Raw genomic sequence first — 25889 nt, forward strand, 5'->3', positions numbered from 1 at the left:
ATACAGATCGAACAGCCTGGAGAGCTACCATGTGAAAACCTGCCTTTTGGCAGAACACTGTGTATGTGAGGATGGATATGTGTGTGTGTGCGAGTGTATACCTGTCCTTTTTCCCCCTAAGGTAAGTCTTTCCGCTCCCGGGATTGGAATGACTCCTTACCCTCTCCCTTAAAACCCACATCCTTTCGTCTTTCCTCTCCTTCCCTCTTTCCTGATGAAGCAATCGTTGGTTGTGACAGCTTGAATTTTGTGTGTATGTTTGTGTGTCTATCAACCTGCCAGCGCTTTCGTTTGGCAAGTCACATCATCTTTGTTTTTAGATATATTTTTCCCACGTGGAATGTTTCCCTCTATTTTTTTTTTATATATATATATATATATATATATATATATATATATATATATATATATATATATACACACACTCAGGGGCAAGATACAGCAGGATGAAATTAAACTGCTCTGAGCATGTCATGATAATTGAAGACACCAGAAAAAACATGGTACTGGGAAGCATAGAAAGAGAGATAGAAAAAAAATCAAGGATGAGGGCATTGAACATCATCAGTTTTGTTATTAGATTCATGGAAGGACTGAGGAACAGTACCTGTTGTCCTAATGATTCAGAGGATGCGGACAGCTTACAAAGAATAGTGCATGAAGGCATGAGTCACACACTCAAAACAATGTAATTTCCTATAGGAAAAAAAATGGCAAACTTTGATTATCAACTTTTGTGAAATAACTATGTAGGTCATCATCCTGGAAATAACCAAAAATATATAAGCAAATAAACCGTTTCCAGATGCAGAGAGTAGATTTCAGTGATTAAAAAGAAGATACTTTTGTTCATTGTTACGAAGTAACAAAATAAACTAGAGAGCACAGAGTAAAAAGAATATTTAATGTTGCTTGGGCATAAACAGGAATATATTAGTTATAACAAAAATAGATCACATATGGCAGGAATTCATTGATGACAAGAATGAAAAATATTTCTTATGTTGTGGGGTGGATATCTAATTATGCAGGGCCAAATGGGCAGAAAGAGAGTGAAGCAATATAAGCACAGCATTATCATTATGGAAACTAGCAACATTAATCATTTTTATCGAAAGAAGAAGACAAAATTTTTTTTCTCCACTTTATGATGAAAATGGTTCATCTTATGTGCTCGAAATATTTTACAGTTATTGTTCATACTGCAATTATTTTATTAAAAAATAATAAAATTTAACAAAATTTTCAACCCTTACACTCCTACTATGCCAAATACTCATTAGTTCTATAGAGTTATAGCATAAATAAAATTAAGATTTTGAACCAGATGTCTACCTGAAAGGCTTCTTCTTCAGTGGTGACTGATTGAGCTTAATGTGTTGAAAAATACTCCATATGTCTTCCTTTACTACATCTACGATATGCCTTGGTAGAATGCTAAGCATCAGATGTTCCTGAAAGTTTGAAATAAAAAACAATCATAAATCAGTCATATTTGGAAATTAAAGGGTAAACTTCTGTTGACAATCCTTCGATGATTAATAGTGTTCAACAACTCACCTCTTGACTTTTCTCAAATTGTAGTTTGAATGTTGTCTCGATGTTTGCACGGTGATCCAGAAATGTCCTCCGAATGGCTATCTCATTGAGCAATCGAAAGAATATTCCTATGAGATTTATGCAGGCCATGTAGATGACTTCTGTAGCGACCTGAAACAATTTAATTACATTTCTTTTATCTCAGAATGTGGCCTAACAGAATATTAATATAAATGACTTGTCATCATAGGCAACTGTACAATTTGGAAAACTGAAAGTATGACATCACAGATTCTAGCGTAAGATGTTAATGCCTCAGTATAGACACTAAATGTGATTGTAGTCCTATGAGGATTGTGTGCTAAGGTTGTACTGAGTGTGTCTTGTGTTGAGACTTGAAACAGAGCAGATTAAAAACAAAAAAATTACAATTCCCAGATCTGTCAATTTGCACAGACTAATGTGTTTTGCAAATAAAATGTAAGCAATCTGAACAATTTCCTCACTGTTCTTGACTCAATTAACTCATTAAGTACCAATTTTTTCTTTGATCTACATTTATTTCTGTGTTGCGTGACTGACATAGAGATGTGGAAAAGGAATATAAAATAAAAAATGCAATAATCTTGAAATAAATGATTTATTTCAATCGATCCCCAAAAGGGGACACGACACAAGCCACTCTCTTTTCACATTTTCTTTTATTTTTTGTGCCAGAAATAAAAACAATCAATATGGAGTTCCATATTGCACACAGAACACTGTTTCCTCACATTTTTCTTGCAAATTGCTCGCTTTCTTTGATTCCATATTGTTGGGCATTGAATCATATGTCCATTTCCGGAAGTTCTGAGCTCAATTGGAACATGTGGAGGGGATGATTGTGAGTATGATGGACTTCCTGCCCTTTTCGGATCAGAAGCAGATATGATTGAACAAGATATGCCCTTGTCACCATCCTCTGGAATTGAAGCAATGGAATATTTTTATTCTAGAGGCAGTAGATGATGTGCATGTTGACCAACGCTACATCTAATGCATTGCTGAACAATGGCAAGTAACATTTCTTACCTCGAATTATTACACGATCTTTCTGAACATTTCAATCCCTTTGTCCACACCTCCCATATGATTTTTGTATTCTGAAATCATTCTTGGCTGTGGAACTTGCACTTCTTTGTTCTCAGCTTTGCTCCATTTCTTTACTTGGCTTACTGGATGCACTGTCTCATGGTTGGGCAAGAGCTTTACACAATTGTTATCCTTCCATATTACTGCCATTATCTCTGTATTCTTGTCAAACCTACAGTCATACGCTCCTCTTCGTTACTTCTTCATGCTGTTCTCCGATTCTATTGGGCAGTTAAGGACAATTCCAGTTGCTCCTAGTCTCGTTTCTGAGAGCTCCTTTATCAAACGGAAGATCGTGAAAAAGTTATGAAAACATACTTTGTGAAGTTCACGTGTCTGCAGAAAAGAAATCGTATTCATCACAACTGATATGCTAAGTCCCAGAACTGAAACATCACTTGTATCCTCCGTTTTTCCTTCATAGACTGACATATGGCAACAGAAACCACTTTGAGAACAGCACATGGCCCATTGTTTGAACCCAAATCTCACTGGTCTCCCATGAATGAACAGTTTTAGGTAATGGTGTCCATAATATTGTACCATTTGCTTATCAATGCTCAGTCTGTCGGAAAAAACTTAAAATTTCCTGAAATTATTATTCAGTAAATCCATCAACAGACAAATTTTAAAAAGTTTATCCCTTTTGTCGAGTGGGATTCTGTTCAGACGTATGTTGTTATTGAAATGAAGGTGGCGATTATATCCAGATATCTGTTGCAACTCTTACACTGTCGTACACACTTTATGTCAAGGCCCTCATCTCCATTCCAGTATACCTTTTCCTATGGAAGAGCATGGTATCCAGTGAAGAGTAGTATATCTATGAACTTTTTTATGCATCCATAGTTGCGATTATTGTTCTGTGTAGCATATTGGGCACTTTCACTTACAGTCAAGTTCAATACCTGTTCATCAAAAAATTCTTCAAAGCACTCAACAGCAGATTTTCCTTTTGGTGCTGCCACCAAACTGGATTTCCGCTGTTCAGTTTCTGTTGTATCAGGATAGGTTTTAGAGTAAATCGCATCTTCTGTTGTCGAATTAAAAGTGACAACAACTTTCACTTTCTTCTTTCATTGGCCTGCATGTTCCTTATTTCCCTTTTCTCCATTGGCATGAATTTCCAAGGAACCTGGCACTTGAGATGGAACAGTATTTTCAAATATATTTTCTTCGATATCTTCACATGATCTGGAGGGAGCTCGACAATGTCAATGGTCTCATTCACATCACCATCATCACCAAAAGAGGCCATGAAGTTTGGGTCATTTACAATTTCTTCCCATATCCCTCATAGAAAGTGCTTCATAGCGACACATTGTGCATGAGGAACAAATAAAACCAAAATAAAGTTTTACATGGAAACTGCCATGAGCACCAAATGTGAATCGAAGGTCAGACAGGTGTCATGCAGAAATGAAATAAGTCTTTGAAATAAATGATCGATAAACATCTCAAACCATTACAGAACATGCCTGTACACAGATACTGGAAGTTATTTACATAATAATATAACTTATGCTGTTTTGAAAATGTGTAACTCTCGTAACGCTGAAAAATGTAGCTTCTTCACATAAATAAAAGTGTTAACTGACGAAATTTCAATGCAAGCACTCGAAAAAGGTCTGGACAACAATAGGAATAGGTAGCATTCACTGTCAGCATTATTAGAATTGCAAAATTTCTGTTACAAAGACGAATCCCCCAAATGGGGATCATGGCATTGAATGGGTTAAACACGTACCATTTCACTTCTGCTGTGGAATTACACAAAAATCTTAAATCGCATGGAAAAGATTGTTATTGCTCAAGTGTTGCAGCTATGCCTTGAAATAACAGTTGTCACCTTTTCTGGATTATTTAGTACTTCGTTTCATTTACAATAGATTCTGTTAAATAGAATTGCATTTGAAGCAGGTTTATGTTTTCGGTGCACAAAGATGATATCAGCTTCCAGTTGTGGCGAGACTGTGCTTACAGCTCTGTGCATATCATTTAGATCAGGGATAGGCAATAAGCGGTGTTCACAGTGGCTCCGGCAATGGTTGTCAGACACCGTCACCAGAAGTCGCCCGACAACATCGCCGACGGAGTGGTCACGCCGACCGAGTGGTCACGCCCCGGTTTTTGGCAGCGTCAAGGAAGTTAGATTAGAATATATACAAAGTATGAAGTAGGTTAGATTTTAACCTCTTAGAATGAGGTGGATACCACGACGCCTCTGTGCTTGGATACGAGGATAGCAGCTTCTGCTGTTAAAGAGACGCCAAATGGATGTGAATGAGCTTTCCAGTCTGGTAAAGAAAGTGGTGAGTACTGTACACTCTATCCTCAGTTATCGAAATTAAAAGACGAGTTTTACGAATGTATGAGATGACGGGAGAAACGTTGTGTTACATACTCGTGATAAAATCGTGGTAACCTTGAAAAGCAAGTTATAAACACTGTTTCACTGCATCTATTTGAAGTTGTGCAGATGCACGTCAATTAACCCTCAATGACTGTCATTTGGCACCCGAGTGAAAGACAAGCATAAAGTGTAGCATAAGATACTCTGAAAACGTAAAACAGTTAAAAGTGGAAATACATACCGTTCACCACATTTGCAAACCATTTATTAACAGCACCTCTACCCTACTGGCATAAAACGCCAGTAAGCAGTAATAATAATTTGTAGACAACTTATGACATCCTACCACAAAAAAGATCCAGTACAGTAGCTATAAGCATATATGATACGCCATCCTTTTCACTTAAACAAACTGTGTTTTGAAGTTATAATCCACGATTAAAATTTCCAATAAAGATTTTGCCTATTTGAGGTTTCCAGTAAACCTGCGATTTCAGTCCATAGATTCCAAATTATATCCCGATTATGATGTTTTCACCCACAGGATGCCACAAACTCACTCTTTCTTGGACTAAACTTAACAGTTTCTCACAGTCCATATTTCGTGTGCGAGAACGTCGGTCGATTTGACCGAAGAAAACAAACTGTTTTGAATTTCACCGACTGTTGTCAGAAGTCTGTATGTTCAGGCCTTAAGATCGGCCATAACATGATCGCGCATGCAGTGGCGTACTGATTTGAAAAGATCAGCCATCTCCGGTCGATGTCGGTCATCGGGGGAATCCACCGATATCGTAACCAGTGTGACCGTAGCCTTAGTTTGGCGGCCACACCCTTTAAAATGTTTACATGTGTTAGTTAACTTTGCTTTTCAGAAAAGATATAAATTGTTACATAAACATTCTAACTGTCTTGGTGGTCCACACGAAAACCTTTAGCGGGGCGCTATTTGCCAACTCCTGATAGATAACTCTGAACTGTAGTGTCGACGAGACCGGTCTAGCTACTCTTGTTTCATATGTTTTTTCGTTCATCTATACCGTCGTTATATCATTATGGAGGAAAGTGTAGTAAGCCTTGGAGACGGGATACGGATGTTCTCGATCATTTATGCACGTTTGTGATGGATCGTGTAGAAGAGCTACCAAAACTGGATGATCATTCAGCAGTTCTGTGCGTCGCATCACTTGTGAGAACAGTATCGCCAGCCACCCACTGCTGCTTTGTTGACATAATGGCTGTGCTACGCCGCAGCACCGACCCAGAATCTGTTAATGTCTTGCACTAAGTAGTTAAGCTAGATAGGATGACAACAGGTTTCCTAAACCGATAAGATCAGTTTCTTATTCAGTAATTTGTAAGACAGACTTCTGACCATCACCGATGCCTCAGAACTCTAACAAACGCTTTATTCAGATGTTAATAATAATGTCTCTTTTTCACAAAAATTTTTCTAGCTTTTGCAGCTCTGCATATTATATCCTGTTTATGTCTACCATCATCGCTTATTTTACACCTCAAATAGGAAAACTCGTTCAAGACTTCCAGTTTCTCATTTCCTAATCTTCCGTCAACATCGGTTAAGTTAATTTTATTGCACTCCAATGCACTCGTTTCTCTTTTGTTGATGTTCATCTTATAACGTCTTTTCTAGATGCTCTCCGTTCCATTCAGTTAGTCATCCAAGTCTTTTTGCTGTTTGACAGAATTACATTACCATCGGAAAACGTTGAGTTTTTACTTATTTTCTTCCTGTACTTTATTTCCTTTTCGAACTTCTCCTTGTTTTGTTAACTCCATACCAAATGTTTAGACTGACTATCATAGGGGACAGTCTACATCTACGTCTCACTTTCTTTTAAACTACTGCCTCCCTTTGATGTCCTTCGACTGTTATAACTGCATTCTGTTTCTGTACCAATTGTTGATAGCTTTTCTCTTCATGCATATTCTGTCAAAATTGTAACAAGTTTATACCAATTAACACTGTAAAATGCCTCCTCTGAATCAAGAAATGCTATAAATGTAAGTTTGCCTTTTTAAAATTAATTGTTTCAGGTAAATTGTAGGGTCAGTATCCCACATTACTCCGGAACCAAAAACGATCTCCTTCCAGTTCATTTTCTGCTAATTGCTCCTTTACATGGAGAGCATTAAATGAACCTTTTTCTGGGCCAATTTCAGTTAATTTTTTCTTTTCAGGAGGAGATGATTTTTTTTACACGTGGAGTCGATCATTACAAAGAACAATTACGTTGATCCCAGTTCAATTATTCAGAGCCAGTCCGTTAAACAGAGATTTCTTCACAAGAGAGACACCATAGGAAGGGGTTGGATAACAAACATGGAAACACCTCGAGAAATGCATGCAGACGATAGCCAAGCCTGCAGGTTTCGCTGTTGTATTTGACCAAGAACGGCACCTGTGCAGTGTCCTCAATGTGTAGCAGCCGTCAGCCTTGGTCAGAACGGTGTTCTGTGTAGTTGTCAATGTTTTATGTCAGAGCTGGGTGAGTCCCAACGAACAGGTGCTCATATGATGGGTGCTTCTGTAACCAAGGGAGCCGAAGTGTTTCGTGTTTCAAGAGGCACTGTATCGAAAATACGAGGCTCATTCAATAATTAAAGAGACAAAATGGTCTGGAGAAAAAAGCATTTATTTTTACCAAACAATACTTTTTCTACTTTTCAACATAATCCCCTTGAACATTTACGCACTTGTTACGAATGTACGAATTCTCTGCCCTGCGAACTTTCCGCCCCAGTAGAAATGTGCGAACTCTCCTCCTCGTATATGTGTCTACATCTACATCTACATACATACTCCGCAATCCACCATACAGTGCGTGGCGGAGGGTACCTCGTACTACAACTAGCATCTTCTCTCCCTGTTCCACTCCCAAACAGAACGAGGGAAAAATGACTGCCTATATGCCTCTCTCTTATCTCATCTTTGTGGTCTTTCCGCGAAATGTGAGTTGGCGGCAGTAAAATTGTACTGCAGTCAGCCTCAAACGCTGGTTCTCTAAATTTCCTCAGTAGCGATTCACGAAAAGAACGCCTCCTTTCCACCACAGACTCCCACCCGAGTTCCTGAAGCATTTCCGTAACACTCGCGTGATGATCAAACCTACCAGTAACAAATCTAGCAGCCCGCCTCTGAAATGGTTCTATGTCCTCCCTCAATCCGACCTGATAGGGATCCCAAACGCTCGAGCAGTACTCAAGAATAGGTCGTATTAGTGTTTTATAAGCGGTCTCCTTTACAGATGAACCACATCTTCCCAAAATTCTACCTATGAACCGAAGACGACTATCCGCCTTCCCTCGCAACTGCCATTACATGCTTGTCCCACTTCATGTCGCTCTGCAATGCCCAAATACTTAATCGACGTGACTGTGTCAAGCGCTACACTACTAATGGAGTATTCAAACATCACAGGATCCTTTTTCCCATTCATCTGCATTAATTTACATTTATCTATATTTAGAGTTAGCTGCCATTCTTTGCACCAATCACAACACCTGTCCAAGTCGTCCTGTATCCTCCTACAGTCACCCAACGACGTCCATTGTGTCCCGTCCTACCTGCAGTCGGACCGTCCTAATCACCTTGCTCTACCTGTTCTCTGGACTCGGCCGAACTCCGCCCGCACAGTCCCGTTTGCCTGCTAGTATCGCTCTAGTTTTCGTAGACTTCACATCGTGCCACTTGGATATTACCATCTTAGCAGTTGTGTTATGGAAGTTTCAACGACAATTCGTGGTAAGCGTAGTTGCCACTATGAATGTTATTCTTACACAGTGAAGAAAACGAAGGAAACTGGGACTGTGATTTGGCGCTGTTCAAAACAGAAAGAGAAGCATTGCCGGGGAAAGCTTAAAACCAAGGATTCTGCAGTGTTCTTTTCGCACGAGCATCAGTGTGGAGCTCCGGATGACGCAAGTTTGGAAGTACGGACGACTCTGAATCAGGCAAAGAAGAGGGCAGGAGAGGAAAATACGCCTGTTTCCAAAATCTATTAAGAGGAGCTAGGTAACTTGCATAATCGAGGGTACGACTTTGTGACAGAAATGCCAGAGCACCGAACAACGAAGAGGACGTTATACGGGCAAAGGGCAAAGTCGCAGGGAAGTGAGAGGGATCCAGAGACAAGAGAAGAGATTGAAATTAAAGCACAGCTATTAACTATGAATAATGACAGCAGTTTCCTGGTAAGCGACGTTAAATCAGGAGACATGATAATAATTTTTTATGGAAGAGGAGGGAGAGAGGCTCTGAGAAGTAAACGAGACTTTTTTATGGATGGCACGTTCAAGTGCTGTAGCAAACAGTTTTTACATATATATACAATTCATGCAGATTTTGGAAGTAATAAAAATGAGACTAATATTTACCCAGTGGCATTTGCATTATTGCCAAATAAAAGGAAAGAGACACACATCCGACTTTTCAGAAATGTGCTGGAAAATATTCCAGAATGGAACTCTGCAAGTGTGATTGTAGATTTTGAGTCAGCAGCGATTTCTGCAATTATACATATGTTACCAACTTCTTCAGTGCTTGGATCCTATTTCCATTTGAGAAAGTCTCTCTGGAGGAAAGTACAGGATATTGGACCCGCTCGCGAATATAAAAAAAATGAAGAAGTGAGACAACAAATTCGCATGTGTGCTACGATGGCGTTTCTACGGCCTGAAGATGTATGTGATGGCTGGCTGGAGATACGTTCACAGGCACCGGATGTTCCTAGGCTTTCTGACTTTTTCGACTACTTTGTAGAGAGATGGATGGAAAATCAAGAAAACGCTATCAGCCTTTGGAGCTGCTACAAACGGCTCCATCAAACAACTAAGTCCGTAGAGAGCTGGCACAACAAAAATAATAATATGGTTTCCCAACCAAATCCTAAAATTAGTTATGTAATTACTTGCATGAAAACAGAAGCAGAAAATTCAGCGTGCATGTTAATGAGAAAGAATGTACATGAAACGGGATGAAAGGCTGGAGAAAATATTGAAAAAGTACGAGGAGGATGGTAAGATAAGGGCTTGCTTGCTCCTGCCTTCAAAAACTAGACTAAATAGTGTATCAGAATATGCATATAAATAAAAATTATATGAAATGTAAATACCAATCTTAAAAAAATACTAATAAAAACGTAAAAATGATACAAAAACTTGACGAAGCTTATAAGCTGATTTTAAACAACCCTAAATGACAATAAAATTACTTTTGCCATTTAGCCAGTCCGAAGCCTGGATAAAGTACGATGGGAAACGGATTATTTTTAAAAGTGTAGGTATGTGATTGCTAACGCATCTAAACCCAAAGCGCCACTAGTCCCATGCCTCTGTAGTGTTTACAAAATAACAGTTACAATTAAGCTACACTACACGTATGTGAACATATTTACACTTAATATTTTGGTGTATTTAATAAGTGCACTTTTATGAAAATATATCTACTGACAATGACTGCTGTCTGGTGCTGTAAAAGAACCGAATCTTCTTTATGTACTGAAATATTCTGAAGTCTCTGTGAAGTCTTATTTTTGTTATATCTACTGTCTATTTGTGGTTTATCGTACCAAGCGAGGTTAGCCAATGGTAGTCTGCTCTATTTGATTTTCCTTGTTTAAGCAAATGCTGTGAAGGTTCCTTAAAGTGGTTCAAAAATGGTTCAAATGGCTCTGAGCACTATGGGACTTAACATCTGAGGTCATCAGTCCCCTAGAACTTAGAACTACTTAAACCTAACTAAGGACATCATACACGTCCATGCCTGAGGCAGGATTCGAACCTGCGATCGTAGCGGTCGCGTGGTACCAGACTGAAGCGCCTAGAACCGCTAGGCCACTCCGGCCGGCTTTAAAGTGGTCTTGTTAGCTTCCTCCCCCCACCCCCACCTCTCCCGTAACTAACAATCTGAGCGAAATCTAAATCTCTAATGACCACAACTGTGGATGTGACATGAGCACCAAATGCAAAATTGGTTTTCTCTAGGTTGTAATGATGAATGATCATATACTGAGCTAAAATTAAGCATATCTTTGGAATGTAAACTTGCTTTTTGTGAGTTCCCATTCACTTTAGAAAGACGCGCACTAATGATGCAAAGATGATACTCCTGAGCTATTTAAATAATAAGTTATTGAATAACTTGGCGATATTTGCCGTGATCAATTTCGAGTTCACACAGAACCGTATTAATTTCCTATTTTATTACTTACACGTCGAACATTTTGTTCTGCTTCAGACTGACGTTTACGCACTGCTTTAGCTATGTATTTTGGAACCCAACGTGGACTTCTGTCATCCTCACCAATTACCATCCTCACAAAATCATTTATTTATTTACTAATTCCGATAGGACCATTCTTCCGTTTGAGGTGCTGTCTAGGTAAGGTATTTGTGTTAACAGACTTGTTCTAAGTTTTAAGGTTTAAAATTCAACCACGCTTGAAAACTTTTAACAAATTTATATGCGTTGTGTTCCAACTCGTGGCTGTGGTAAAAAAAAAAAAAAAAAAAAAAAAAAATGGTTCAAATGGCTCTGAGCACTATGGGACTTAACTTCTAAGGTCATCAGTCCCCTAGAACTTAGAACTACTTAAACCTAACTAACCTAAGGGCATCACACAAATCCATGCCCGAGGCAAGATTCGAACCTGCGACGTAGCGGTCGCGCGGTTCCAGACTGTAGCGCCTAGAACCGCTCGGCCACACCGGCCTGCTGCCTGTGGTAGACTAGAACAAGAATAGCACAAACTATGATTTGTAGTTGAATGTGGCATCCAAATTCTAAAAACTTTCTCACGCTGTGGCTGATATAGAAGGAGTCAGACGTTAACTGTTAATTAACGCTTTTTTTATCTCATTGTCTGTTAAACAAATTTTTGTTTTTAAATTTTTTGTCACTTACTATTTTGATGATTCAACTGTTAGATTTCCAAGACAGGCAAAGGTCACTGACAGATGTGAGAAAAGAAAACATTACTAATAATTTCATTTGATTCTTCTTCATTTGCTCTTTCTTCAACTAACACACTGTCTTCTTTTGCACGACAGTTACGTGCACGATTTTCTACGTCTTCTTTAATTCTTTCAGTTTTATCAAGAACCACCTCCTTAATAGGTTCTTAATTTTTGTTAGTCTCATCAGTTTTTTTTATGATCTACAAATGCACTCTTGAACTATAATATTTTTTCGCCTTCTTTCATGTCCTTTGGATCAAGTGCTTCTCTGACGTAAGTTTAACAAATTTCAGCATTGAACCAGCCAACAAATGGCCCTTCAAAAACCTGACTGTAATTTACTTGTTTATTTATTTATTTACTTATTTTGTGCTCCACTTGGGCAACGTCGATGTGTATGTGTTCTATACCAAATTTCTGCATAAATTAATGATATTTTTTACTTTTAATCATTAAGAACTCTCTATGTAAAAACATATACATATCAGAACTAATAACACTGAAATTGTTACATACAACATGTAGTATGGCTATTATCGTACGGTTTGAGCATGCTAGATCGTGTCCCCAGGGGATTAGTCGGCCATTCCTTGACATTTTCTGGGCGGAAATTTCACAGGACGGAAAATTCGCAGGGCGGAGAATACACCCTTGTTCCAACGGGCTACAAGGTTTTTTATTCCGGCTGCAAAGAACTCTTTATCTTGATGTTTGAACCAATTTCCCACAAACTTTTTCACGTCCTCGTTGTCCTGGAACTTCTTCCCAAGTAATGCCTCCAAACAAATGGAAATCACTAGGTGTTAAATCAGGACTGTAAGGGGGATGAGGCAGTACTTCCCAGCCCATTTTATCGTTGGGTACACGGTTTAGTTGAGGAATGTGAGGACGTGCGTTGTCTTGCTGGAGAATCACACCTCTCCTCTAAGATCCATGGCGTCTCTCTCTCATGGCTGGCTTCATTCCGTGTAAAAGCAAATCCGAGTAGAGTTACAACTCTGAGGAGCAAATCCGAGAAGAATTACAAATCCGAGTAGTATTGGCTGTTTGTTGTACGCTGCTCTTCGAGATAATCACAAAAAACTGGACCTTCAGCATCCCAAAACACCATCAACACGACTTTTCCTGCTAACGCTTGGGTTTTGAATTTTTTCTTGACAGGTGAGTTGGTGTGCTTCCACTCCGTACTTTGCCTCTTGATTCTGGCTCATAATAGTGTACCCAAGTTTCATCACAAGTTAAAATTTTGTTGAGAAAGTGCTCACCTTCTCTTCCACAGCGTTTCTTTAGCTCTGTGTACACTTTCAAACTTGTTTCCTTGTGTAGCCGCGTCAACTCCTTTGGGACCCATCTTGCACATGTTTTGCAGTATTTCAGCTTGTTACACATAATGTTATGAACTGTACCAGTACTAACTCGAAACTTATCAACTATCATTTCCACAGTCACACGACGGTCGGTACGAATAATGTCATCAATTCGACTCCCAAGTGAGGGAGTTGAAACTGCATCTGGTCGGCCAGGAAGGTTTTCGTCAGTCACTGAGTCGCGACCATTTTTGAACTGCTCTACCCACTTGTAAAAATTTGCACCATTCTTACAACCTTCACCATAAACTTTAGATATTCTACAGTATATATTCACTGGTTTCTCGCCTTCAGCAAGTAAAAAACGAATGACAGAACGTTGTTCAACTAATGTGGACGTTTCAAGCGGACTCGCCATCTTGAAATATGTTTTTGAGGTTATAAACAAAACAATGTTGATATATCAGCTGATCAGGACTTCATCCCAGTGATGCCAACTTAAACCTATAAAAGTACTAAACTTGCCCTACTACAGCTTTCTCCTCAGACCAATTCGTCTCTTTAATTATTGAATGACCCTTGTAGATGAAGCACACAGGAAAGCGGAAAATCATCATCCTGTAAATCACAACATGGACGAAAGTGTGTTTGGGGTTGTCAGGTTCAGTAGATGCTGTTATGGAATACCTCAGACCAGACATTTCAAGTAACTTTCATAATATGAATTGGACCCTCACTACCCCAGCAGAAATAATGTTCATCATAAAATCTTTAAAATCAAAAACATCTAGTGGATATGACGAAATATCAACAAAGTTAATTAAAGAATGTGATTCTGAGCTAAGTAACATATTAAGCTATCTGTGTAACCAGTCATTTATCAGTGGAATATTTCCTGAATGGTTGAAATATGCTGAAGTTAAGCCACTGTTTAAGAAGGGAGATAAAGAAATAGCATCAAATTTCCATCCAATTTCACTGTTGCCAGCATTCTGAAAAATTTTAGAAAAAGTAATGTACAATCGGCTTTATAACCATCGTATCTCAAATAACATACTGTCAAAGTCACAGTTTGGATTTCTAAAAGGTTCTGATATCGAGAAGGCTATCTACACTTACAGTGAAAATGTGCTTAATTCATTAGACAAAAAATTGCAGGCAACTGGTATATTTTGTGATCTGTCAAAGGCATTTGACTGTGTAAATCATAATATCCTTTTAAGTAAATTATAATATTATAGTGTAACAGGAAATTCTGCAAAATGGTTCAAATCTTATATCTCTGGCAGGAAACAAAGGGTATTATTAGGAAAGAGACATGTATCAAGCTATCAGGCATCATCCAACAGGGAACTAACTACATGTGGGGTCCCACAAGGTTCCATTTTGGGGCCCTTACTTTTTCTCGTGTAGATCAATGATCTTTCATCAGTAACATTACCAGATGCCAAGTTCGTTTTGTTTGCCGATTATACAAACATTCCAATAAATAGCAAATCAAGTGTAGTCTTAGAAAGATCAGCTAATAAAATATTTGTGGACATTAATCACTGGTTCCTAGCCAATTCTTCATCACTAAACTTTGAAAAAACACACTACATGCAGTTCAGAACTTGTAAGGGGTGTCCCACGAGAATATGTTTATCATATGATGACAAGAAGATAGAAGAAGTGGACAGTGTTAAATTCTTGGGATTACAGCTTGATAATAAATTCAACTGGGAGGAGCACACCACAGAACTGCTGAAGCGTCTTAACAAATCTCTGTTTGCAATGCGAATTTTGTCAGACATAGGGGACATAAAAATGAAAAAGCTGGCATACTATGCTTATTTTCGTTCCATAATGTCATATGGGATTCTTTTCTGGGGTAATTCATTAAGCCAAGCTAAAGTTTTCTGAGCACAAAAACGTACAGTAAGAGTTATATGTGGTGTGAACTCAAGAACATCCTGCAGAAGTCTGTTTAGGGAACGAGGGATACGAACTACTGCTTCCCAATATATTTATTCCTTGATGAAATGCCGGCCGGATGGTTGTGCAGTTCTAGGCGCTACAGTCTGGAGCCGAGTGACCGCGATGGTCGCAGGTTCGAATCGTGCCTCGGGCATGGATGTGTGTGATGTCCTTAGGTTAGTTAGGTTTAATTAGTTCTAAGTTCTAGGCGACTGATGACCTGAGAAGTTGAGTCGCATAGTGCTCAGAGCCATTTGAACCATTTGAACCTTGATGAAATTTGTCATTAAAAACATATCGCTTTTTCAAACCAACAGCTCAATTCATGGAATCAATACTAGAAATAGGAATAATCTTCACAAGGATTTAAAGTCACTTAGTCTTGTACAAAAGGTGTGCATTATTCAGGAACACACATTTTCAATAACTTTCCAGCAGCCATAAAAAGCTTAACTACCAATGAAATTCAGTTTAAGAGAAGCCTGAAGGATTTATTGGTGGCCAACTGTTTCTACTCCATTGATGAATTTCTCAGTAAAACCAACTGATATATATGTATATATATATATATATACAATATAAGTCCTGCACAATTTCAGTGCAGTAATGTGTTCATTGTAAATATATATATATATATATATATATATATATATATATATATGTGTGTGTGTGTGTGTGTGTGTGTGTGTAAGTACAATCTAACTTCTGCACCTTATAAATAAATGAAAAACTTTTTTATTTTAAATTCAGTGCATTAGTATTTGTAAAATGACTCTTTCATATAGTGTTCATTAAAAAATGACGATCATTCCACTTGGGACCTGTGGAATGCTACATTGGCTTATTTGTTTTAGTTGTAAATATTTGTCATGTATTGTTGTTTTTCTGACATGTTCCACATCCTGGAGGACCTCCTCACTACGGATCAATTGGAATGAAAGTAAATCTAATCTAATCTAAGTGATCGTGATAAAGGGCCATTGAAGGGGGTCGTGACGAAAAATAAGAGGACTATAGACAGCTGCTAAAGTCACTGCAGAACTGAATGTCACACTCGCGAACCCTGTGAACACCGAAGTAATACATAAGTAGAGAATTGCAGAGCAAGCAGGAATTCCAAAACCTCTCATCAGTGATGCAAATGCCTGTAACGGGAAAATCTGGCGCCGAAGTCATTACGTGGCTAAGGAGCAATGGAAGAGAGTCATTTGGTTGAATAGGCCTTGTTTTACACTGTTCCAACATCTGACCGAGTGTACGTCCCAAGAGTGAGTGATTTGGGCAGCCATATGGTGGTGCTCCATGGGCTCCATGGCGCTCTGCAAGGTCGCATTGCAGCCAAGCATTATGAACCCATTTTGACCCATCAGGTCCGTAGTACAATGTTCGTTCCTCAACCATGATGGTATGTCCCAAGGCAACAGGGGCCCTGCTCACTCTGCTACATCGTCCAGGACTAGTTTTGTGAGCACGACGAAGAAGTGTTGCATCATCCCTGGGCACCACAGTCACCCAAGACATCAATATTATTGAGTCTTTGTGTCCTACTTTGGAGAGAGGGATGCTCAATCGCTATCCACCTCCATCATCTTACCTGAACTTACAACTATTTTGCAGTAATAATGATATAAGATGCCCCTGAAAACTATACAGGACTTGTATTTGTCCATTCTCAGACGAGCGGAAGCTGTTTCGAACGTCAACGGCTTTCCTACAACGTATGAGGCCTCGTAATGTGTTGTTTTTTGGTGTTCCCAGGTTTTTGTCCAACCCTTGTATATTCTGTGTGGCTTTACTACCAACCACCAAGGCTGTGTTCTACAGAGAAGCTGAGTGGTATGGTTTTTTTCCACCAGGAGAGGCAGGAAACGCCGATGAAATCAGAATTGTGAAAAAAGCAGCCAGAGCTTGCCTCTTGTGCATTTTGTTCGTACTCTCAGAGGATGTATCACATTCTGACAGTGCAATATAAAGCAATAGTCAGATTGATCGTGTAGAAGTGTTGTTTTGTGCAGAATCGGTTCAAATTGTTGTCTTTTATGAATTCATTAATTCCTTTGTGTGCGTGAATGCATTGTTAATAGCTGGATGCAGTAATTTGAAAGATGCATCCTATCAAATAATTTTCTTGCTGTATTTCAGTTCAGTCTCTATGTCCGTTTACCTCATTCTACTGTATCATGTTTCCCCTTACTCTCTACCTGAGCATCAGGAATAATCACGGACAAAAGAACTGAGGAATATCTATCCCTGCACAGTAAGAGAGGTTCGATCTCTTCTTCCTATGAGAAAGAAATACCAATCTCCTAATGTTAATCTGTAGTATAATAATTAAGTTTAATTAAACAACTTAAGACATGGCATGAAAGCTTTTGAAAAGTAAAGCTTATTGGCCTACACTTACGATTTTCATTTCGTATTTTATAATGTTACTTTAAATCCGTCTTGATTGCAAATTTTTTTATTATTCATATGACCGGTTTCGGTTCATTCAGAACCATCTTCAGATCTGATATTTAAGTTACAGGAGTAACCCGTCCAATTCAGCAACTTTCACATGCTACGTCACATAAAATTGTGCCAACCAATTTTATGTGACGTAGCATGTGAAAGTTGCTGAATTGGACGGGTTACTCCTGTAACTTAAATATCAGATCTGAAGATGGTTCTGAATGAACCGAAACCGGTCATATGAATAATAAAAAAAATTTGCAATCAAGACGGATTTAAAGTAACATTATAAAATCACTGATTGCTGTTATCCCATAAGACATTATGTCTGTTTTTGCAAAATTTCGTATTTTATTGAGCTGCATTTCGAAGTGGTGCTCATTCATCCTTGCCTCAGAATTTTGTGTGTTTCCTCTCTTTTTCCGTGGCAATTAAAATATATTTCAACTCAAGGAGCATTAAAATGAGCACTTATTTCAGAAAGCTGTGGAGAATTGATGTGGAGGTAGTTCTGTCTGCTTCCTGTTATTTTTAAATCCATTAGATATTCTACAATTGAGCGATGTTTAGTATTTCTTATTCTGCCGCGCATCATGTTTCTTTGGCAACGGCCTTTCCGCAGTGTTTACACCGGTTCCCGTGAGATTACCGAAGTTAAGTGCTGTCGGACGTGGTGGGCACTTGGATGGGTGACCATCCAGGCCGCCATGCGCTGTTGCCATTTTTCGGGGTGCACTCAGCCTCGTGATGCCAACTGAGGAGCTACTCGGCCGAATAGTAGCGGCTTCGGTCAAGAATACCATCATAACGACTGGGAGAGCGGTGTGCTGACCCCACGCCCCTCCTATCCGCATCCTCCACGGAGGATGGATGACACGGCGGTCGGATGGTCCCGGTAGGCCACTCGTGGGCTGAAGACGGAGTGCTTTTTTATCATGTTTCTTTAGACTTCCCATGTACACGGTCCAGGCACGTTAATGTGACCACCGCCCATGTTCGACGTGAATGTGCAATAACCACTCACAGACGGCAAGTGACAGCACCAGCAGTGGAGAGAGTGCCGGGGGACGTGGAAAACACCGCAGTCGCGATCGTAATGCGGAAACGGAGCGGTTTTTCTGACATCCAAAATGCCATGGTCATTGGCTTTCGGGTCAACGGTGGAAGCATTTCCGAAACGGCTATGTCTGTAAACTGTTTGTGTGCCGCCGCGATTAAAGGAATGCGCGCATGGCAAAACGGTGGTATCTAAAAGCGGCGTTGAGGCAACTGTGGTGCACCACAGGTCACAGATGACAACGGTGAACAGTGGCTACGGAGATGAGCATGGGCAAATAGACGTGCAGCAGTTGAGCAACTGACCGCCAAGATGAACCGAGGAGATACCAACAGTATCCCATCAACGAATGTTCAGTGAATGTTGGTTCGTGCATCCATGCTGAGTGCTGTTCATCGGCGACGAAGGCCGGAATTTGTATGCCAGTACCGCAATTGGACGTCCATTGAGTAGGCGACAGCTGGCCTTTTCAGATGGATCACCTTTTATGCTCCATCGGACAGACGAGCGTTAGCGTGTACGGCGTGAAAGCCTGAAAGCAAACACCCTGCAACAATCGTCAGAAGGGTGTGTGACGCTATAACGCAGTCCTTGCTATGAATTTTTTCGCTTACTTAACACATGATACTGTTTGTATACGATGTATTGTCTAGTGTAAATATGTATTGTAAATACTATGTTTAAATTATGTAATATTTAATACTGGCAAGTCATGGCATATTTAGTTAACGTTGAAGTCAGAGAGGTTGTTTTGTCGCGCCTCTGGGCGCGGGAGCGCGCCAGCGGGTGGTAGTAGTAGCAGTAACGCCGTGCTCGGAGTAAGAAGTACAGTCGAATGCTGCTAATCCTGGCTGTGTTACATCTAATGGCTAGTGTGTGGATTTAAGTACGACGGGAAAGTAATGATCGGCATATCTGGAAGCATGGCCGGGCAAGTTATTGTGGATTAATGGGTATAGTGCTGAAGAAACGAGAACTTATATGTGAAGCGCACTGTGGGCCCAAGTCGCAACAGTAAAAGCCCGATGCCACACTGTGTCGCTGCCGTGGACTTCCGTCGGGCCACCGACAACGAGGGAAGTAAGATCTACGTAATTTTCGTAGGATAAAATTGAGAAGGCTTGGCAGTGACTGTGCTTTTCTCTGAAGTTGAACAATTAATAGCAAGCACTTTATAATCCAAGTGTTGCAGTTACATTCCACCCGACAATAACACCAAGTAGGTTCCTTCCAATCCTTACCTTATTGAACCGAGTGTGTCACGCGATTATCAAGAGAAAATATGTTAATTATCAAATTATTTGCATAGACGGTGAAGAGTAAATTTCAGACTGGTTAGCGTAGTTAATTGTTGCACTTAATAAGTTTACGCCAACCGTAGTAACATAATAATAGACTGAAGTAATAAATTTGATTATTAAGATTTATTTCAATGCATATTCAGCTGAAGTTAATTCAAGGATATTTCATGAAACTCTAAAGCTTATTCCACCTGACAATCCCCCAATTAATGAATTATTATCAGTCAAAACATAGTTAATCAATTATTGGCAATATATTTCATTATCAGTAGATTAAACTGTGCAAAGTACCTAATTTTAAAGATAGAATGACAGTCCATTATTCAAAATCTCGATAGATAATTATCTGTGTTGTCAGCATTGCAAAATAAGTGTAGTTAGATTGTTATGACATTGTTTTATATGACGACTCAGCCTGACATACCACTTACGTAAAAGTTCCCGTTCCACCTGCTGCGCTACAAACTGGTGAACTTTATTTTTGACACAATTATTCACGTACTTAACACTACTGTCGCTCATCAGTTGAGCTGGCGTCCGATTTTTTAGTTGCTTTTACAACTTAATCATTTCTTTCGGCAAAATTTCCACTGGAAAAAATTATTTCCAAATTATTTCCATTATTTCATTTACCGATCGTTATTGAATGGAATTACTTATTCAATAACGATCAAGTTACAACGTCTTCTGTTTCCCGCGGAATAATCATTATTTACTTCGGATTCGGATGCCTTATCCCGACGCGGGTCAAAATTCATAATTCACGGTCATTCTCAACTTGTAATTCCGCAAATCCCGGGAAACAGGGGGTGTTATAGTGCAGGCTGGAGGGGCGAGCGTGATGACCTGGTAAATGTTTTGGTGGCATTACTGTGGTGATCTCTTCTTTCTGGAAGGCATAGTGGTTTAGCACAAGTATGCGTCTATCGTTGGGGACCGTATCCTCCCCTACATGTAGTTCATTTTTCCCTGGCATGATGGTATCTACCAGCAGGAAAATGGTTCAAATGACTCTGAACACTATGGGACTTAACGTCTGAGGTCATCAGTCCCCTAGAACTTAGAACTGCTTAAACCTAGCTAACCCAGGGACATCACACACATCAGTGCCCGAGGCAGGATTCGAACCTGCGAGCGTAGCGGTCGCGCGGTTCCAGACTGAAACGCCTAGAGCCTCGGCCACAGCGCCCGGCAGGAAAATGTAACTTGCCACACAGCTCACAGTGTACGTGCGTGTTTCGAAGAGCAGCAGGGTGACTTAATGATACTTCCCTGGCCATCAAACTCACTGGGTTAAAACACAACCGAGAATCTGTGGGACCACTTCGATTGGCCTTTTTGCGCTATGGAGCCTCAACTGAACAACCTAGCGGAGCTGGACACGGCCCTGGAGTTGGCATGGCTCCACATCCCTGTCGGTACCTTCCAGAACGTCACTAATACATCATTGGAAATTCTATTTCGATGAGTAATGGAGAAACATATGCTTGTCCCTACGTCTCTTATTACAGAGACCTCCATAGTCGACATCACATTGTTATTGGCGTAACCGTGGAAGCAATGCATTCACTGATTTGCACTGAAATAAGAGTTCTTGTAATTTTTAAAGAAGGCTTTTAAGTGATGGGCATTGCTGTATTAAGACTTCAATGCAGCTCGAAAACCACAGGAAATTAGTAGATGGTCGAAACAATTGTGACATCACTGAGTTTATCGTGCGTGATCCTGGGGTAATATTGGCTCTGGGACAATTTGCATTACAGGTACGCTGTATCACTACAATCTGCTCAGCTAGATGCAAAATACTAACGCGAATTCTTTACAGACGAATGGAAAAACTGGTAGAAGCCGACCTCGGGGAAGATCAATTTGGATTCCGTAGAAATATGGGAACACGTGAGGCAATACTGACCCTACGACTTATTTTAGAAGCTAGATTAAGAAAAGCCAAACCTACGTTTCAAGCATTTGTAGACTTGGAGAAAACTTTTGACAATGTTGACTGGAATACTCTCTTTCAAATTCTGAAGGTGGCAGGCGTAAAATACAGGGAGCGAAATGCTATTTACAATTTGTACAGAAACCAGATGGCAGTTATAAGAGTCGAGGGGTATGAAAGGGAAGCAGTGGTTGGGAAGGGAGTGAGACAGGGTTGTAGCCTCTCCCCGATGTTGTTCAATCTGTATAATGAGCAAGCAGTAAAGGACACAAAAGAAAAATTCGGAGTAGGTATTAAAATCCACGGAGAAGAAATAAAAATTTTAAGGTTTGCCGATGACATTATAATTCTGTCAGAGACAGCAAAGGACTTGAAAGAGCAGTTGAACGGAATGGATAGTGTCTTGAAATGAGGATATAAGATGAACACCAACAGAAGCAAAACGAGGATAAAGGAATGTAGTCGAATTAAGTCGGGTGACGCTGAGGGAATCAGATTAGGAAATGAGACACTTAAAGTAGTAAGGGAGTTTTGCTATCTAGGGAGCAAAATAACTGATGATGGTCGAAGTAGAGAGGATATAAAATGTAGACTGGCAATGGCAAGGAAAGCGTTTCTTAAGAAGAGAAATTTTTTAACATTGAGTATAGAGTTAAGTGCCAGGAAGTCGTTACTGAAAGTATTTGTATGGAGTGTAGCCATGTATGGAAGTGAAACATGGACGATAAATAGTTTGGACATGAAGAGAATAGAAGCTTTCGAAATGTGGTGCTACAGAAGAATGCCGAAGATTAGATGGGTAGATTACATAACTAATGAGGAGGTACTGAATAGGATTGGGGAGAAGAAGAGTTTGTGGCACAACTTGACTAGAAGAAGGGATCGGTTGGTAGGACATGTTCTGAGGCATCAAGGGCTCACCAATTTAGTACTGGAGGGCAGCGTGGAGGGTAAAATCGTAGAGGGAGACCAATAGATGAATACACTAAGCAGATTCCGAAGGATGTAGGTTGCAGTAAGTACTGCGAGATGAAGAAGCATGCACAGGATACAGTAGCATGGAGAGCTGCATCAAACCAGTCTCAGGACTGGAGACCACAACAACAACAACAGATACCTCAGCTAGAAATAGCACAGATAAACGAGACATAGCTCAAGCGTTCCGTGTTACACCAAGAAAGTAAAAGATGATAAAGAGATTTAGAAGCTAAATTTTAAACTGCAAAACATTACCAGTAGCAGATCTGGATTTTGACCATAATTTATTGGTATAAACTGTAGATAAAAGCTGAGGAAATTACAGAAAGGTTTGAAAATAAGTGTATGAGACCTGGGTGAATTAAAAGAACCACTGGCTGTTGAAAGTTTACGACGCGGCAGTAGGCAACGATTGGCAGAAATAAGGGTAAGCAGTACACAAGAAAACACAATAGTAGCTGGGAGAGATAAAGCAGTGAAGGCAGCAGAGGATCAAATAGGCGGGCCCATTATAAATCCTTGAAAATAACTGAAGACATTATTATGGCGAGATCAGAGGAAGCAGATGATATGGGGACGCCAAACTACGAGTAGAAGATGACAGAACACTGACAGTTATAAGTCGAAAATAGGCACCTGGAGTAGATGACATTCCATTAGAATTATTAAGACCTGCAGGGAAAACTAGTCACGAGAAAACCATTCCACCTGGTATGCGAGGTGTATGGGAATGGCGAAACACCCTCAAACTTTGGAGGAATGTAATAATCCCAGTCCAAAAAAAGGCAGACGCTGACAGAGGTGAATATTGACGAACCATCAGTTTACGAAATCATGGATGTAAAGCCGGCCGTGGTGGCCAAGCGGTTAAAGGCGCTACAGTCTGGAACCGCGCGGCCGCTACGGTCGCAGGTTCGAATCCTGCCTCGGGCATGGATGTGTGTGATGTCCTTAGGTTAGTTAGGTTTAAGTAGTTCTAAGTTCTAGGGGACTGATGACCTTAGAAGTTAAGTCCCATAGTGCTCAGAGCCATTTGAACCATGGATGTAAAACACTGACACGAGTAATTTTCAGAAGAATGGAAAGACTGACAGAAGTCAACCTTGTATAAGATCAGTTTGGATTCTGGAGAACGTAGGAACATATGAGACAAATCTGTCCCTACGACTTACTTTAAGAAATAGTTTACGTTTGAAGCATTTGTAGACTTAGAGAAAGCTTCATCAGTCCACTCTTTGAAATTCAGAGGGTAAGAAGAAGAATATAGAGGGAGTGGAAGTTTATCTTTGTAAAGAAAACAGAGTTCAGGTACAAGAGGAGTCAGAAGATACTGAAGCAGTTAGATTCGGAACTGAGACACTGAAAATAGTACTCAGGTTTTGCTGTTTGTGAGAAAAAAATTATTTATGTTGGCAGATTTAGCAAGGATGTAATATGCAGATCGATAAAGAAAAAAAAGATTCCATGAAATAGAGGGATATCTTAACACTCAATACAAATTTAAGAGTTACTGAAGTTGTCTGGATTATAGCTGTAAATGGAACTGAAATGTTGACGATAAACGGTGCAGACAAGGAGAAAACAAATGCTAATACTACTGGGAAATGTTGAAGATTTGATGCGTAATTCGTATAATTAATGAATCGGGGAGAAAAATTTATTATCCAACTTAACAAAAGGAAGGGCTCGGTTGGTAGAGCACATTATGAAACATCAAGGAAGGGTTAATGTGGCCTTACTTTAAGAAATACAACGCCTAGCCATTTTTTTTGTATTTTTATTTATACCAATACTCGTTTCGGGCTTTCGACTACCTTCAATTGTCGTACAAATACTTAAATCTTTACTTAGTGCATCAATAAAAACTTCGACTGCAATTTGAGTTCTGTAGCTGCCTTTCTATTCTGCATGTTGTTGCTCCCATTTTCCTCGTTTATAAGCATGGCACAAACAATTTTTCTTTGTATCCGCCATCTCTCGCTTTAGAGCTTCTTACTTGAACCTTCAATCAGTCTCATTCAGAAAGAGATCAGGAATTTCAAACACACCTTTTTTAAATCTTCGTTCATGAGAATAGGTCAGCTGCAGGCAATGTTTCTTTCTGTTTCAGTCTCACTGGTATTTATCTTTGCCGTAAGATATTTGGTTCTTTCAGATTTAGGTTCCTGGTATAATCTCAGGCTTTCTTTAACAGGATATCAAACATTTCCAAAGTCCTGCTTTTAGAACGGATATAGAAGGGTTCACTCCCACTGCATTACAATCTGGATTCTGTAGAGATCGGACAAGTTCTTCATATAGTCCAAACATTTCAGTAGCGTCTGTCTTTAACCGTTTCGAGCGGCTTCGCTTTGCCACCCAGGACTAAACGTCTTTTTGTATCTAATAGTGCTCTGTGTATTCAATACTTCGGTCACTGTTTTCTGTGCCCAGTCGTAATTTTCCATCAAATGTTTCCCAGTTTTTAAACTTACACCTCATCGGGTCGGATACATTGATGTATCAAACGTAGAACTTTCAGATTTGATTTCGTCTTTCGACACCAGATGTTAGCACGTCTACGTAGACGTTTTTCCTTTTTGTTGTTTCCAGAATTATATTTGAGACGTCTTTGGCAGTTACCAAGACATCACACAATGAATCACAGCTTCTTGAAACTTCCTGTAGCGCAATAGCCAAACAGTATTTGCTGCAGTAGATGTAACATCTCTTTGAACGGCCCTGAAGGATTTGCTTCACACCTTAGTTCCGCCTGGATATGTTAGCTGTACCAATGTAACAACGAGGGCGCAGAAATTCAGTTCCTAGTGAGAGTCTTAGAAGGATGGTATGTTGTTGCCAGTGTTTATGCTTTGGAGTCTGGCGGAGTGTATAAATCCCAGAAAAAGCTATTTTAGTT

General features: G+C 39.7%; 1 protein-coding gene across 1 annotated transcript in view; it reads right to left on the minus strand.

The window, feature by feature from the left end:
- The window catches only part of LOC124796388 (adenylate cyclase type 2-like), a 179918-nt gene that overhangs the window by 143404 nt on the left and 10625 nt on the right, over positions 1-25889 (minus strand). Inside the window, exons 2-3 of the mRNA XM_047260556.1 lie at positions 1561-1710; positions 1336-1454 (exon numbers count right to left, since the gene is read on the minus strand). Of these exons, the coding sequence (XP_047116512.1) occupies positions 1336-1454; positions 1561-1689 (248 nt within the window). The 5' untranslated portion in view covers positions 1690-1710. The remainder of the gene's footprint in view (positions 1-1335; positions 1455-1560; positions 1711-25889) is intronic.

This window comes from Schistocerca piceifrons, chromosome 4 (genome assembly GCF_021461385.2).
Source record: "Schistocerca piceifrons isolate TAMUIC-IGC-003096 chromosome 4, iqSchPice1.1, whole genome shotgun sequence".
In the NCBI taxonomy this organism is placed as follows: Eukaryota; Metazoa; Arthropoda; class Insecta; order Orthoptera; family Acrididae; genus Schistocerca; species Schistocerca piceifrons.